We start from the raw sequence: 16,506 nt of genomic DNA on the forward strand, positions 1-16,506 counted from the left end.
TTGAAGTTTTAGGGAAACAAGAGACTCTTACAGGTTGATGCCAGATGGATACAGAATCTGGGAGTTACCCAAGCTGTTGTATAGGCATAACCAATGTATTTCATTACAGCAATTAAAGTGAACTAAACAAGAACTAATAATGCAGTTCAAGTATGTTTTTTTTAAGGGGGGCTGATGTTTAATTTCTCAACTTTTCTTCTCACGCTCATCCTCAGCAATACTTTTTGTCTGGAGCTAATGATGTCCAGCCTGAGAAACTCTAACAAATTCTTCTTCCTCTTTTTCCAGAACGTGCTGGAACTCACGGTGTATGATGAGGATTTTGCTACTCCAGATGACCATCTCCTCTGTGCACTCTTTGATACTGCTAAACTTCCACTTGAAAGAACAGTGATCTTGTACTTCAAGCCTAGCCCAGATGTGAGAGCAACTAAGAATCAATCTAAGGCAACTGAGAAACCAGTGGAGAGTTACAGAACAGTTTCAAAATAGTTCTGAACCTGGCATGAATAACTTATCCTAATAATGAGTACATTAATTGCCATTCAAATTATAACCACAAAAATTTGGCTAAAAAAATCTGAATTTGAGAGTCTTCTTTGCAATATTTTATAAATTATTAAAGACCATAGGGATGAAACAGCGCAGTAGGTAGGGGAGGGATCTAATTGTGAGCTACCTCTGAGCAACACCAAGGCCATATAGCAGTTGCAGGGTGAATAATCTGCGTATTTTTTACCATGTAATTCATAACCTGAGTAATTCCCATAATTCATAAACCCCTGCCCCTGTTCTTGTGCCTACTTTCACCCCAAAAGGCAAAGATTAATTTGCCCCACACATACATAGTGTGTATCCCACTATGAATGGATGACGATTCACTCTCTTTCTCAGTTTCCCATCTGTAAAATGGGAAAAATAATCTTGATTCCCTTTGAGATCTAAGGATGAGATCAGCAAAATATCTCACATACAACTTCTTGCTACCAGGGACAGGTTCTGGTATCCAAACTAGGTCATTCACAATCAGCTTGTACACATCAACACTGCCTTACTCGGCGTTGCATAACACTAATTCTGAATCACTCACTGTTCTTGTCTATTATGGTAAAGTAATGGGTGTAAAGTATGTTTCATTTCCAAGATAATAGCCAGTACAGTAAGTCATGGCAGGACAGTGACAGGAATAGTTGGAAGAAAAGGGTGGAATTCAGGAAATATAGGAAGATGGAAACTGGTTTTTTTGCAGCAGCTTCACACTAAGAAATAGAGATTGTTTTGATGATATTGTGAAGTCAGAAGGAGATGAGGAAGGAATCATTTAATCATCTGACTGAATTGTTGATTCAGACCACCCAGTCTGAAGTATTTATCACAGGCTACTCATTGCAACCAATAACTTCATTATTGCCTGTCAGGGACTTGGGTTTAGACTAAGGGACAAAGCATTATGTAGCTACTTCATTTAATATCTTCTTGCTTTCAGGCCAAGGAGGAACTAGAGGTTGAATTCAAATTGGAGGTCGCGTAAGTAATACAGAAATTATTTAAAAATGCAAAAATCATTAATGATAAAACAAAAAAAACAATATTAGATGTCATGCTTTGAGTATTTCTGTAAAAAGTTCCAGCCTTTTCCTATATTATTGCTGCAGTCCCCAACAGCTGACAGGTTAGCTTGTGTTGTAGTTTGGCTGCTCTCAATGATGCACCTACCAGTTACCCAGAGAACTGTGTGGATGCCCCATCCCTGGAACTGTTCAAGGTCATGCTGGATGGAGCTTTGAGCAACCTGGTCTAGTGGAAGGTGTCCCTGCCCATGGCAGGGGATTAGAACTAGATGACCTTTAAGATCCCTTCCTACCCAAACTATTCTATAATTATATGATTTATCTATTTGGGGACATTTCAGAAGGCTTTCTGAGTGTGCGAGCATTCCTGCCTATCTATTTTTCCTTGCTTGTTTCACGTTATGTATTTGACACCGTTTTAGTGTTGAAACATCCTAGTTAGGTTTTGTTAGGTTTTCAGAGTATCTCCTATTCCTTCTGTTTTCCCTTGCAGTACTCTTTGACTGCTAGCATTTGTGTTTTCTTTCTGCTTAATACAATCACTATGGGATGGGAGCTCTTGTAAGGATGCAAGGCTCCCTCTCCAGCATGGTCAGCCTGCCACCCATGAATCACCATTGTTGTTTCTGTGTTGCCACAAGGTAACTAAATCATGGCAGAAATAAAGTGACTGGCTAAGGCCAGCTCTTATACTATTGGAGAGCCAAGGCCAGAAGTCAAGTTGCTCCACACCATCTTCTGACTTCACTGGAATGATCTGGAAAGCTTTTGGGGTTTTTTCCCATGTAATTGGTACTGGCTGCTCTGTGCCGCTTTGAAACAGGCTCCCCAGGGAAGTGGTCACAGCACCAGCCTGCTAGAGTTCAGGAAGCGTTTGGACAATGCTCTCGGGCATGTGGTGTGATTCTTGGGGTTCTCCTGTGCAGGGCCAGGAGTTGGACTTGGTGTGGATCCTCATGGGTCCCCTGCAACTCAGAATATTTGCATGCCAGCAAATATGTATAACTGTCTTCCCAACAAGGACATACTGGTGTATCAGCTGAAATACGTTTATTTCACACATTACAGTGAGAATAATTTGACTGCCTAACAGGAGATTCCATTTTAGATGATCATGAGATTGCACTGTATAAAAATAACCATGTTACGCATTGCTCAGCTTTGGTACAGTGATGAGTCTCCTTAGAGAAATGCTCAGTCCATGCAGGCAAGGAAAGGAGCTTGTTACATGCTTGCTGGGGTCCCCTCAGACTGTTGGTTTTTTTTAAGAAGCAAGAAAGGGCAACATCCTGGGTAAAGATGAGTGGGATTTGCTTAACTTTAAAAAAATCCATGTTTTTAATTTTGTTTTCCAGACCTGGTCCTCATGAAATGATTGCTACCAATGGAGTGCTGGTGGTATGTGTCTTTCCCAAGATATTTTCTATAAGTGATTCCTTAATGTAGAGGAAAAGGGAGGGTGGGGGTTAAAAAAGCCAGTCGGCCAGTTCTTTCTCTTTCTTTCCTATTTAGATACATTCAGAATGGGACATTTTATTTACTTTTCATTGGAGATATCCCATTTGTCCTATACTTCCCTATTTCTGATTTTTCCTATACTTTACCACACCACACACACACACACAGAGAATTTTTCTCTGGTACTAGTACAAAAACACATTATGTTGAAGAAGAGTGAGCACCATTAAAAAAAAAAAATCAACCCTCAAAATGCCAAAAGAAATGCTTCTTCAGAAAACCCTTCCTACTGCTAACTCTTGATCTCTCAGGACACATCTTTATTTATTTCCTGGTTTAACCCTTTGTATTCATGCTACTATCACGAAAATGGTCCTGATTTTTTTCCTTTGTGTATTCCTCTCACTGTGCTCAATCTTAAGTCATTGTCACACATGCAATTCCTACAACTCCCTCCAAAGCTTTTCCTTAGTCAGCAGCTAATGGGAAAAACCCCAGAGACACCAGGGAATTCAGAACTCCAAGTTATTCTAAGCTGAGGGTTTCACAGCTCACTATAATGAGGATGAGATGTGATGATCTTTCTCACAAAATTCTGCAATCTGTCTTTCAGTGTCGTGAACTTTGCTGCTTGGAAGTTGAAGTGGCAGAGAAGACGAAGCAAAAATCAAGTAAGATTATTTCTTTGTCATCTACTTACCAGTAGTTGCATGCTTATTTATGAGAAGATGCCCCTTCCATATAATGTGTTAGTGAAATACACAGTGCTTACAGTATTCAGTGAAGTTAATGTCAGGTAAATACATTAGGTTGTTACAGACTCCAATGACCTCATCTAGATATATGTTAACAAGGCCTATTAAACACATAATGAAGTTGAAATCCCAGTTTTATATCACAGCAGGAATATTCAGAGTCCCCTTTCTATCAGAAGAGCATCTACTTGGCTCTTTTCCCTGTAGTGCCAGTGCTTTTCCCTGGGCAAAGCCATGCCACCTGCACCCCACTTTTAATCAAGCTAGCATATATTTCTGGTTAATCATATTAATCTTTGTTGTGCTGCTTTAGAGAAAGAACTTTCCCTGACTGTGAAGGGCTCTTTTGAGGGGACACAGGATATCGTGCTGGGCCCCAATGGAGTCGTCAGCCCAGCGTGTCCCACCGAGTTCCACTACATCAAGTACACGGAGCCAACGCTGGATGTCATGCTGCCAAAGAAGAGGCGCTACCACCCTGTATGTTGGAGTGGCCTCAGTGATGGAGGGATTTTGAGTGGCTCTCAAGAAAGTGGGAGGAAGGAGAGAGGGTAAACCTGTTCCTGGTTGTGTCCTAAAGCATGTTGTTTTCCCAGTGGTCCTGTAGGTACAGTACAGAGACGGGCTCCCCAGTCGTGATGCTGAACTCGCTGCCCATGGGAAGGAAAACAACCATTGCAGAGGTGAGCATCCATTCCAGCTGTTGGTAATAAAGGGTCACTCAAATAGAAACTATTCCTCATAAAGTTGTCCCATATGGCCACTAAGATTGTCAGAAATGTTCTGATTTTCTATTAGACTTTGAGAAAACAGGAGCTTTGTTTCTCCAGATGTTTTCTCCACAGAGGCAAGTTGTCCCCCCTGTATTAATCTCCATTATGTGCCAGTAGTGGAGACAGAGAAGTACAAGGATGTAAGAAAGTATCATACTTCCTTCAGAACACCTCCCCCTGTTTACCTAAAGACTCACTGACTCCTCTTTTGCTTAGGGTCCAAACTGAAAGCTGCTCCTCGGGCACTAAATAGAAAAACATCAATAAACCTTTCCTTAGTCAACCATATATTTAAGAGGACAATATATTGAAATATGCTGAAGATATTAGTCATAGGGTATATATTTTAAATAATATAATGAGACTATTGATTTAAAAGAGCCATTAAGATATCCTCTCAGAACAAAGCACATTTTGTAACTTAATATGAAGATTGAAATAATGATTTTTAAGAGAGGATAAAGTGTGGGCAGAAGCAAATGCAGACTTTGCAGTCTCTTTGCTGTGAAACTATGGCCAGGATGTCAAAGATGTGCTGTGTACTAGAGCATGAAGAATGGAAAGCACACAAAAGCTGGTAATTCAGGATGCTGCAGAAAGCTTATGAGTCGTACAGGAAATGGGACCTACTGTGTGAGTCTCAGAAACCTCTTATACCAGGATGCTTAATGGTTTCTGCAGCCTGGGAGGATTTAGGATCCGTAGGGAGGGATGTTCCACTAATGATAAGTGAATGCTTTTGGAAATATATGCCAAGATCTCAGACATTTAAGTTTGTGACTGCCAGACGTTGCTGGGTTATAAATCAAGCTCTGACCCCAAGACAGAGAGGGAAAATAGAAAATTCAAAATTAAAAAATTACACATTCTTGTTTTCCAGGAGAAAAGATTTGACTTGAATGTGACAGCAAAAGCTTGGTAAGAGATTTTCTTCTATTCCTTAAGACTTGGATAATTGATATTGTTTTAGCCACATGGAAATGATACAAACAAGCATTCTCAGTCTGAAAACTAGAATGTGCTTATAATAAAACATAAAATACATGCACAATATATAATACATAATTAACCTTAGGAAGATGTGACTTTAATCAGTTGATAAAACATTAAAATAAACGTGTTTATTTAAGTTTTATTCCTTTCTTTCTGAGCACAGAATATTTTCTTTGGTCAGTGTCAGTCTCTGAAATTAACAAAAAGAACAAAGCTAGCTCACAACGACAGAAGAAGAATAGTCAGATGTAAACATTAAGTTTAATCAGGGATTAAGAATTATTTTTTGCTTTATTGTCAGTATTCAATGGTGATGAACCTTGTATTCTGTTAAGTCTAGTTATACTACATATTGAGTAGAAACTAAGGTAAACAAGTTAACTTGTGGTTTGACATCTGTAGACATGCTTGCTAATACTCATCAGTATACATGGAGATACTTCAGGTTATCCATAGTTGTATGGAACACACAGAACTGGGCAAACTGGCATTTTTGTGTGTGTGTCTGACTAAGAAATAAAAGGAAAATAATTTTTAATTCAAAAAGAGTTTTCTGCCATTCATTTCAAAACAGCAAGTGGTCAGTGATAACAGGAAAATCAGCATTATACCACAACAGGAAAAACACTTCCTGCTTATTTATTTTACTTTCAGAGAACTTTAGAAACTGTTTGTTTAGATCTTGATTTACAATAGAAACTGGCTTTTGCAGCTCCACCTAACTCAATTCCCATTGTGTGTCTTCATTTACAAATAAAGTTATGATAATTAGTGTGATTTTATCCAAATCTGGTGATGGAAAAAGCTGATAATTAAATTTCTTTACTAGTTTCATTGACATTATGGACCCAGTAGAAGAGAGAGGTTCCGTCATTGGAAGAAAAAGCAAACCCCTGGCATTTGGCAATGTAGCTCTGACCTGACCATGACCATCTCTTGCCTATTGATGTCTTGTAGGAGCAGGGCAGGAAGAGCTAGGAGGGAGATTAGTGAGCAGAAGAGCCAAAATGCCCAGGGAAATAAACTGCAATTGTGGGGCCTTAAGCAATGACTTGCTTAAATTTAAAATAGACTCCAGTGAAATCTTCCTCTGGGAGAAGACGTGCTTTACAATTTTTTAGTCAGGGTTGATGTGGCATAGAACTTGCAGCCCTGATCCCTGAGGCAGCCTGTGCACGAGTAGGCACACAGGGCAGCAGGGGTGACCCTTCCCTGCCCGTCCAGGGGCTGATGGCACCGAGGTCTCTCCGCCAAGCTGGGCTCCGCTGCCACCCTCCCCAGAGGTGCTCACCGCTAGAGGGGGGTGCGTTCCCACGCCAGTTGCTTAAAAGGAGAATTTTCATTCACATTGAATATGCCAGCCTTTGAAAATTAGGTGTTATTTCAGATTTTGAATGAGAAAATAACCTGTGAAATGGGAATCGATACTTTCACTTCTGACCATTTCCATGGATTTTCTAAGCTTGTCAATCTTCTAATTGTAGAATATTTATTTAAATATATTTTATTTGTAAATACTGTACATAGTTTCTTCCAATTAGCAATAATTAGGAATAATGACACTAGTTAGTCTTACTAATTGACATGAGTTTCATACTTTTAAAAATAATAAAATTATTCTCTCTTGCTGCTGTCATGTTGCATCATCCTGTTTGAAGGGAAGGGTGCTGTAGATTATCTTTGATCAACGTCCTAAGATTGAGATGGGTGTGTTAATATTTAATATATGTGTTTGTTTTTATCTTAGCAATTGTTTGTGCCATCAAGACCTGGACATGCGCTTTGGGTTTAACTTATGTTCTGAAGAGATGGCTTTCCTGGGGAAAAGAAAGAGATATGTAGCAAGTGCTCTCAAAAATGTTTTTCACCTACCACATGATCTGCAGGATCAAGAAGTACGTGCTGAGGGGACAGAACTTAAATCTCTAGTGCTTTCATGTACTCCTGTAAATGAGTGGTCAGCAAAACAGGCCACACCTATCTGTTGTGCAGGTACCAGCTGGTCCATGTGCCTTAAGTACATTTGCTTCTGCTGCCAAGGTTTGTTATTGAAAACATCAGTTGCAGTCACCATCCTTCATTATTATCAATTTGGAATTTTTCATGGTTGAGGTGTGTTCATTCCTGCCAGGCTAAGTTGTCACTGCCTTGGTTCAGAAATACTGAATACATTCCACAGCAAAGATTTTTTTTCCTTATTCCAGTTTCACTACTTTGTGAGAGTTTAGGACAAACATCTTTGAGTGCTTCTTATATCTTTTGTTTATTGCGGTTTTGAAATTCCTTAAAATAAATGCAATTTATTTTAAAATAACCTCAAGATGCTGAAGAATAGCAGCATTGCTGAGGGTAGCTTAACAGTAGCTGTGAACTGAGTGTACTTCTTCATAGGATTGGCATGCAAATTTTCATACAGAAGTTATCAATATGTGAAATAAGAGTGGCGCATTGCTGTTTCCACAGAAGGTTTCTTCTTGTTCATCTGTGCCTGTATTTGCCTTGGAGATGGGCAAGAATCCAAGTTTGGGTTAATCTCTGAACCAATGTTTATCCAAAAGGAAATAAGTGGCAGTAGCAGTTGTTGCTGGGTTTTGGAATCTTTCCTTCCGAAAAGAGACCTGGGCTCTGAGATCAGGACCTGGGCTGGCTGTGGTGACCAGACCCCATTGCAGTGTGGGCTGCAGTGTTGAATGCTGTCAGTGTGAATGTCCCATCTTCCCTCTGCCCAACAGGTTCCTGTCGTGGCTATCATCACGACAGGCGGAGGTCTGAAGTCAATGACAGGGTTGTATGGCAGCCTCATGGGACTGAAGAAGTTAAATCTCCTGGACTGTATAACATACATCAGCGGGCTGTCCGGCACCACGTGGTAAGCCAGCTCGAGCAGGAGGCTTGACCAGGCCTTCTGAGGGTCACACTGCTGCAGAGAGTAGCTTCTAAAAGCAGACAAGATCAGGAGATTTTCTTCAAACATCATATAACCAAGTTTCTCAGTAACAGGCCATTAAATACTAGCTTGATTTAGTGCATGCCTTTTCTATAAGCAGTTCTTTACTGTGCTTATCAACTCCACATGTGCAGCAGTTAAACGTGCATATGACAATTACACTCACCAAGATGCTTTCTAGGTAAAGAGTTACTGTGGATAGCATCATGCCTCTTCCTTTCTCCACTGAATCCCAGCTATTGTGGTCCTATTAGCTTCTGATACTGCCTCTGATTTCTAGCTGGAAAAAACTGCTGGACAGTGCACACTGACCCGTGCAACCTGCCAGTTTTGTCTTTCCCTGAACAGTGTTATTCCCTGCTCACAGGACCTACAGCTGCCTAATGTCTGATTGTCCCATGCAGAGGGGTTTGGTAAAATAGAGGTTGATGCTTAAAAAAAGCATAGTGATATCATAAGATTAACACTAAGTGAATCAAGACAAGAGACAGCAGCTAATATGAATGAATTTAAGGTTCTGAAAAACAAGCAAAGAAAATTTATTATAATTTTCTGCCTAATTTATGATTCACAGACATATCTATGTTCACACCTGGCAGTTTTTTCCCTTAAGCTTCTGCCAGTTCTACTTAAAAGAAATAGAAGGTTAAGAACATAAAAACCCCACCTCATTCTTCAGGGCCATTTTCAAAAACAATCATAGAAACTGAAGTGTTCATTCTGCTGGATGGAGTAGCTAAACCAGAGTATGTGTGAGCAGAAGGGAATCCCTAAATGTAAACCTCTGCTCTGAAAGCACAAAATTTCCAATCTTTTTTTGCTCCTTTTGACTTTTGCTATCTGTATTGTCATTCTCCAGGACCATGGCCAACTTATACAGAGATGCCTACTGGTCACAGAAGGACCTGGACTCACATATTGGTGAAGCCCAAAAACAAGCAACAAAATGCAAGATGGGCTGTTTCTCTATGGACCGCATGAAGTACTACAACAAGCAGCTTTGCCAGAGGAAAGAGGAGGGATACAGGACATCATTTATAGATCTTTGGGGTCTCATGATTGAGTACTTACTAAATGATGGGGTATGATGTGTATTCCATTTCTTAAAGAACCATGTGTTTTTCCCTTAGTGGATGGAGAGAAAACTAGTCCATAATTTCAGAGAAAGTACCTCAAAGCATAGGGGAAACCTCTGTGTTAACAATATAGCATATTATAGTGGTTTTGGTTCACCCAATCATAGACGTGTGCAGAAATAGTTGTCTCCCTCCTTGTCTTTTTGTGAATCCATGCACAGAGCCAGGCTGGAGTCGGGGAGCCTGGTCTGTGGTGGTTGGTGGGGGTACCTGCAGTGCTCCATGTGGTGGAGCTGCTGGGGCATGTCCTGCGTGCTGGGGGTGGAGCTGCCCGGCTCCTCCCACACCAGGGTCAGTCATTTCCACCTCCTCTCACCTAACACTTTTTCATCAAAACCAGAAAGACCCCCACAAGCTTTCAGATCAGCAAGAAGCACTGTGTGATGGCCAGAACCCACTGCCCATCTATGTGTCAGTCTGCGTCCGGGACAGTTACAGCACCAATGATTTCAAAGGTAAGGATATTGGTTTGGATCCTCTGAGGCTAAAATTGGCAGCTAAATTCCTGTCATCACTCTTCTCGGTAGCACTTGGAGAAAACAATCCTGATGTGTTAGTTGCTCTTTGGAGAAATAACCATACCTTACAATTTTAATACAAGGGTTTTGGGGAGCAGCATTTTCCTGTCTCAGCATACACAGTAGAAATTCTGCCAGAAAGGCCATTTTGAGAAATATTGGAATTATCCAATAATTGCTTTTTCTCAATGGCCAGTTATTGTTTCAGTATGAAGAATGACCACATAGTTGTGGTAGATTTTGGGAACGCTCCCAACTGAATCTGTTGCTTTTCTCATTGTTTTGTTTGTTAGTGTTTCTTTCCTATGGAGGGTCAGAAGGAGGAGAAGGGTAAGAGAAAAATTCAGATCAAATTTGTTGAGGCAAGAAAATGAACCATTTCTGAAATGAAAACGAAATTACAGTCCATGACATTTCTGTCCCAGTTTTCACTCACACTGCAGTTAAATCAGACAACTGCACTTCACTTGAGAGGATGTCCAAGAAAGTCAAGAACTAGTTCTGTTTCCATTAGTACCACACAGAGAGAGTATAATTGGTCTCTTACAGAAAAAATAATTTCTGAGGAACTGAGTACCCATCTTTGTACATAAACAATTATTTAGTGAAGATAAATTAACTGTATTGGTAAAGTACTGGTCACCTGGACATGGCATGCGGAAGGGCAGAGCAAAACTACCTAAGTGCTGGAGAACCCGGGCAGGTGTATGCACACAGGGTGTGCAAGGCCTAGAGCCTTGCCATGCCCCCAGTGTGCCACTTGTGCCACCAGCAGCATCACCATGACCAGCACAACTGCTCCTGCCTCCGCATCGCCACCATGCCCAAGCTCAGACACCTCCCTGTAGATCTGCATTTAAGAGTGAGGCTTTACAAAGGCAACATATTAGACATAACTCACAGCAATGTATGCCCAAGCTTCCCCTCTCCCCACACCTGTCTGGGAGCCCTCTGAGTGTCCTGCTGTGGCTGTATTGCAGAGTGGGTGGAGTTCACTCCCTACGAGGTGGGACTGCTGAAGTACGGCGCGTTTGTTCGCACGGAGCATTTTGGAAGCGAGTTCTTCATGGGCCGCATGTTAAAAAAGCTCCCCGAATCCCGCATCTGCTACCTTCAAGGTGATGTATACTGTTGTCCTGGCACAGAGGCACTTTGGAGGGGTGCAACGCTGTTAACCAGTGGGCAGATAGTTCTGTCCTAACATACCGAATGCTGCCTGCTGGGAAATGGGAGTAGTAGTTTATCCAAAAGAATACAGTAAAAAACACGCATATTTTTTCAGTTTCTTGTCACTGTCTTGGTAGATGAGTTGTCTGTGTCTTAGAGATGGAATAGATGAAAATCCTTAATTCTTTCATTGTAAGTAATTGTAGCTCTCACTTCTTTGGTTATTCTTCTGATTCCTCTCTGAATGCACTCCAACCTGAGTCTAATTGTGATAGTCAGATTCAAATTTACAGTGACTGGTGATATAGTGACACTGTTTTGTCAACAAGGCCACCAGTGCCCCTGTGGTGAGACAGAGAGGGGTAATCCTGGATGGAGAAAAGAGTGCACAGTGGAGCTGGAGGCCATTGCATGTGTGAGCCTTTTCAAGCTGTGATGTGAGATCTTGTCTTACAAACAAACATCTGGAAAGCCAGTTCATCCCTTTGTGAAACAGTTTAGGGTGTTTGAAAGAGTTACTGGTCAGAGTATGTGCAGAAAAAGTCAAGCTGGAGAAAGGAAGATGGGGATGGAAATGATGTGTTTGTGGTGTATGTGTTGTCTGAATTCTTTATTTTGCCTCTTGAGCAAATGTGTCTCTTTTCTCCTTTACTTGCCTCACTTTCTTTCCTCTCTTTGCCATGTGGCAGAGCCATGTAGTAGGTTAGGCACAAAGTTGGTGGTAGCATGACCTGAGTCAATGACATAGACCGTTAAGAGGAATTTAACAGCATGGAAGTTTAGAAATATTTGTATTAAGCCCATTAAAAAAAAAAGCCAGGAGGTCAAAATAGAAGGAAAAGAAGGAAAAGGGCATTTTCTTGTTAAGATGTGTCCTTCTGTTCACTGTTTCCTTTTACAGGTATGTGGAGCAGTATATTTTCTGTAAACCTTTTACAAATATGGGGCCTGTCCCACAGTTCAGAGGACTTCTGGAAGAGATGGACACAAGACAGAATAGATGAAGTTGGTGAGAAATTTCATAAATTTCATTTATGGTCATTTATTTTCATGTGTGGCTTTTGGCATCATCTTGTCAACTTTGCTGAAGCTGGTGTCATAGGATCTTACTCAGAGATAGTGACTTCTCCTCACACTGAACAGAGTAAGAGGAAGAGAGTAATCAGGGAAAAGCTGCTGTAATTACAACAATTACTAAAGCTCTACTGGTTCCTTCAAAGAAAGTTTTAGAGGGGTCACACATTCCTCAGGAAGTGTTCTGGCATTACAGCTCTCACTTAGCCATACAGAACCAAGAACCAACAGCAGAGAATTTGGTACTTTTTTCTGTCTATGAGGAGAATAAACCTTAATATCAACTGGTTAATCAAGGTTTCCTGGGTTTTTATTTTATTACTCAGTACAGTAATTACTGCATTGTATTCATACTGACACAAAGATAAATGAGGCCCTGAGGGTATTTTCTGAAGCAATACAGAAACTGTGATTTTGTTGCTAAATCACTTGAGATGATAGTAAATATAATTACAGACATCCTGAAAAATACAGAAATACAATGTGCAATCGTGGAAACCACCATGTCTCTCCTGCTCCACTGTCAGCCTCTCAGGCTGGCAAAGCACATTGTCATTTCTGGAAACCACACCTTGTGCCATATTTCAGCTTTTCACCCATGTGCCATCTACCCACCCCCTAAACTACCCATAGTTTCTGAATATGAATGTATGCCACAGGTTTTCCTGGGGTGCTCTCACTCTGCTGATTAAGCATATGCTCATGTAGCCATGAGTGATTATTGGGTTGCAGCTGTCACTGTTGCAATGGCCCCCGTGGTTGCTGTTGTTGCCCATCTGACTGAGCAGTAGCCTATTCATCAGCCCCATTTTCTCCATGCTTGTGTCTGTTTCATGTTATCTTCCTGTGAGGATATTTAAGTTTTGACAGAACATTTTCTGAATTGCTTTATTTCCTTAAGGTGTCCTTTTTCCATGACTAAAGATTGCTTCTGATGAACTGTCTTCAGCCCAAAGCTTAAGACCATCAGCAGAGCTTTGTCCAGCATCCATTCCTTTCCCTCAGAAGAGTTTGTGTGTGCTTAGGGAATCATCCCAGAAGAGCCTCTGAGAACTGCTTTGCACCAGGGCAGCCAGAAAGGAACATTATTTACCACGCAGTTCACCAGTTTTTCTCCCCTGCTCTAGATGAGGACCCGGTGCTGCCCACAAGACCCCACGAGCTGAGGACTCGCATGTACACCCCGCCTGGCCCCCTGTCCAGCGCCCTTCGGGGAGCGCTGACCGACCGCTTCTCCGTGGCCCAGCACCACAATTTCCTGAAGGGCTACCAGCTGCACAACAACTACATGGAGAACCAGCACTTCTGTCGCTGGAAAGGTGGTGGCGACTGATATTTAACTGGCATCCTTTTCAGGGAGTTTTGGGGTGGGGAATTTAGGAAAAGCCTGTCAGACTTGGCAGGGGATAAAAATCCTCCTAAGACAACATTTATTTTCTGAATAGAGAGAAGAAACTAAGAGTTCACTGTTGTCAGGTGCTGAAGACTTTATTTGTATTGTAATTGTTTGCTTCAGGTGAGACCTCTGCAGTCCAGATGAGAAGGTAGACTTGAAGGTGACAGAACCAAATTTAAAGTGGCAGAGAGCAGAGTGAACATAGGAGAAAGCTTAATTTGGCAAGATTATGCTTCTAACTTCAGGTGCAACTGAAATACCCAAGAAAATACTGGCTATAAAAGAAAACTGGAAATGAATGGGGCTCTCTAATCCAAAGAAGAGGCGACTGAGTGGGAAGCATAAGTTCAAATGTATAAAGAATTGAAAATACTTTGTTCCCCAAAACAATGACAGATAGAAGATTAAACAGTGACTGAAATGAAGCAAGGCAGATGTAGATTATTATTATTATTAGACATAGCTTATTGGCACTGATAGGTGTGCCATGTTAATGCAGTATATTGCCTGGAAACTCAACACAGATTTTTCAGAACAGGAACCTAGGTGTTTTGCAGTGCTTCTCATGCCTATTTGATGATCTAGTAGTATGGCAATTAAATTAAACCAGGCCTCTGGAATGGTCAGTTGCACTTTGCACTTCTTTTTCCAGTCAAAATACCCACAGATGTATTTTTACTCAAAAAATATTTTCCTTTTAGACACTGTGTTAGACACACGTCCCAACCAGCTGATGCAAAATCCTGATCAGCTGGGCATGATAGATGCTGGATTTTTCATCAATACCAGCAGTGCACCACTTTTAAGGCCCCAGAGGGAAGTGGATGTCATCATCTACCTAAGTTATACTACTGGATCACATACATCGGTGAGGATGTTCTTGTTACCATGTGTTTTATCTCTTTTTACTTGTAAATGCCCAGCCTGTAGCATCCAGAACAGCTGGTTTTATCAGATGTTTGGTTTATAATACCTGCATTCCCCTGTATTTTTCACTGTAGTGATTAATACTGTTCCTATTTCTTCCTGCCATTCCTGGACTCTTTTTTGCTGGTTTATGAACGTGTTGAATTATTCAAGGGGATGTCAGCATGGTCTTTTCTAGAATAATGGGAGGAGCCTCTTCTGCTTTATACTGAATCAAGCAGGCTTCCAGACCATGCATAGGAATATTCATAAAGATGAGGAAGTTATTTCTTCTGACTTAAGTTAGAATATAAAAAGGGTTAGTTGAATATTAGCAGCAGATCCTTTCTCGCTTCTCGGCCTTTTGGCTAAGATCAAGTGTAGTATCTGACAAATAAGACACTACAAGTAAAATTCAGTGATTAACATCTTCCTGCAGAAAACCCATTTTGTGGAGATAAAGCTAATTAACTGTCTATAAGAGCTGGCATAAAAAAAAAGTTTGGATCTTTTTATGTCAGAAACTCAGGTTATTTGATAACTCACTGTTAAGCACTTTGGCCTTCATAAGTAAGATTACATTTTGAGAATGAGAACAGCTGTGCTACTGCTAGCCATCTGTATGTTGGATGAGACAGATATAATGAAGTTTTATTTCAGCCTTATTCATTGTCTAGATAAAACTTACAAAAAAAGGCTGCTACAATTTTAAGTATTTTAGTAGAAACCTTTTTCTGCTTCAAAGTGTTTGCTATTAGATGGTGCACAGTAAATAATACTGTGCATATTAGTACATGATATTTTATTAAATATTTCAGGGAAAAGATATAGCATAGCCTTATAGTTCAGATTTTCTCAATAGCATATTAATCTCAATTAACACTGTGCCATAATGACTGCACAGGCAGAGATAAAGTTGCACATTCAAACTTAACTTTCTTGTCTCCTGGCTTCCAAGCACATAAGACACCTTAAACATTTTCTTGCTTGGATTTCCTTCTCTAGTTAATTCTATACAATGCATGAACACAGGCTCTTTCATTTGCTAAAACTAATGCTTTATCCTAAACTTCTGCTAATTGCTTCCATTTTTTTAAAAAAGCAGTGCCCTGGGTGAATTCTTTAATTCTGAAATTGTGTTTACAGCTTGTGATTAGCAATGTGGTCACTATGTGTGGTAATTGATAAGACAGAACTTGCCTTTTGGATCTGAGTCACTAAACCTTAATAGTAGGTAACAATTTAGGGCCTTTGGACAATGAAGTTGATTTCCAGTGCTGACCATTTTTGTGATCCTCCAGTCTCTAGATAAGGCGTGTAAATACTACTCAGAGCAGAAAATCCCATTCCCAACAATTTCTTTGACTGATGAAGATAAGAAAAATCTGAAGGAGTGCTACGTCTTCCAAGATTCAGATTTGCCAGGATGTCCGATTGTGATTTTTCTTCCCCTTGTGAATGATACCTTCAAAGAGTACAAAGCACCTGGTAAGTTACAAGTAGTGGCAAATCATTGAACAAAAGACACCACTGCTTCCCTGACTCAGACAGAGACTTCTTTGCTGCTGGCTGTCTTTGCTCACTGGGTTCATGGGGGAGCACTTTAGCTAATGCAACTTGTTTTCCCCATCCCTGCCAAAGCTATAATGTTCACTCATGTCTTCATTGTGGCCTTAAGAGAACAAGCACAGCCTGTGTTTTCTGGATGGTGTCTACCTTCACCTCTCTCCTATTTGTTACTTGAAGTGATCCTACCCAATTACCTACCCACAAGTTTTTTTCCTGTAAAAGGTACAGCTCTCTCAGATTATT

At 40.7% G+C, this 16,506-nt stretch overlaps 1 protein-coding gene and 1 non-coding gene across 2 annotated transcripts in view; both read left to right on the forward strand.

The window, feature by feature from the left end:
* Positions 1 to 16,506, forward strand: part of LOC135303152 (cytosolic phospholipase A2 epsilon-like) — a 33,767-nt gene that overhangs the window by 14,480 nt on the left and 2,781 nt on the right. The window contains exons 5-20 of the mRNA XM_064424565.1: positions 289 to 420; positions 1,487 to 1,527; positions 2,927 to 2,969; positions 3,643 to 3,700; positions 4,098 to 4,264; positions 4,381 to 4,467; positions 5,438 to 5,475; positions 7,298 to 7,445; positions 8,283 to 8,419; positions 9,357 to 9,579; positions 9,974 to 10,088; positions 11,132 to 11,269; positions 12,220 to 12,327; positions 13,520 to 13,711; positions 14,490 to 14,656; positions 15,996 to 16,182. Of these exons, the coding sequence (XP_064280635.1) occupies positions 289 to 420; positions 1,487 to 1,527; positions 2,927 to 2,969; positions 3,643 to 3,700; positions 4,098 to 4,264; positions 4,381 to 4,467; positions 5,438 to 5,475; positions 7,298 to 7,445; positions 8,283 to 8,419; positions 9,357 to 9,579; positions 9,974 to 10,088; positions 11,132 to 11,269; positions 12,220 to 12,327; positions 13,520 to 13,711; positions 14,490 to 14,656; positions 15,996 to 16,182 (1,981 nt within the window). The remainder of the gene's footprint in view (positions 1 to 288; positions 421 to 1,486; positions 1,528 to 2,926; positions 2,970 to 3,642; positions 3,701 to 4,097; positions 4,265 to 4,380; positions 4,468 to 5,437; positions 5,476 to 7,297; positions 7,446 to 8,282; positions 8,420 to 9,356; positions 9,580 to 9,973; positions 10,089 to 11,131; positions 11,270 to 12,219; positions 12,328 to 13,519; positions 13,712 to 14,489; positions 14,657 to 15,995; positions 16,183 to 16,506) is intronic.
* On the forward strand, positions 15,043 to 15,143 carry LOC135304051 (U2 spliceosomal RNA). Its single transcript, XR_010365487.1, has one exon. It is a non-coding gene; the product is annotated as a U2 spliceosomal RNA (small nuclear RNA).

This window comes from Passer domesticus, chromosome 6 (genome assembly GCF_036417665.1).
Source record: "Passer domesticus isolate bPasDom1 chromosome 6, bPasDom1.hap1, whole genome shotgun sequence".
In the NCBI taxonomy this organism is placed as follows: domain Eukaryota; kingdom Metazoa; phylum Chordata; class Aves; order Passeriformes; family Passeridae; genus Passer; species Passer domesticus.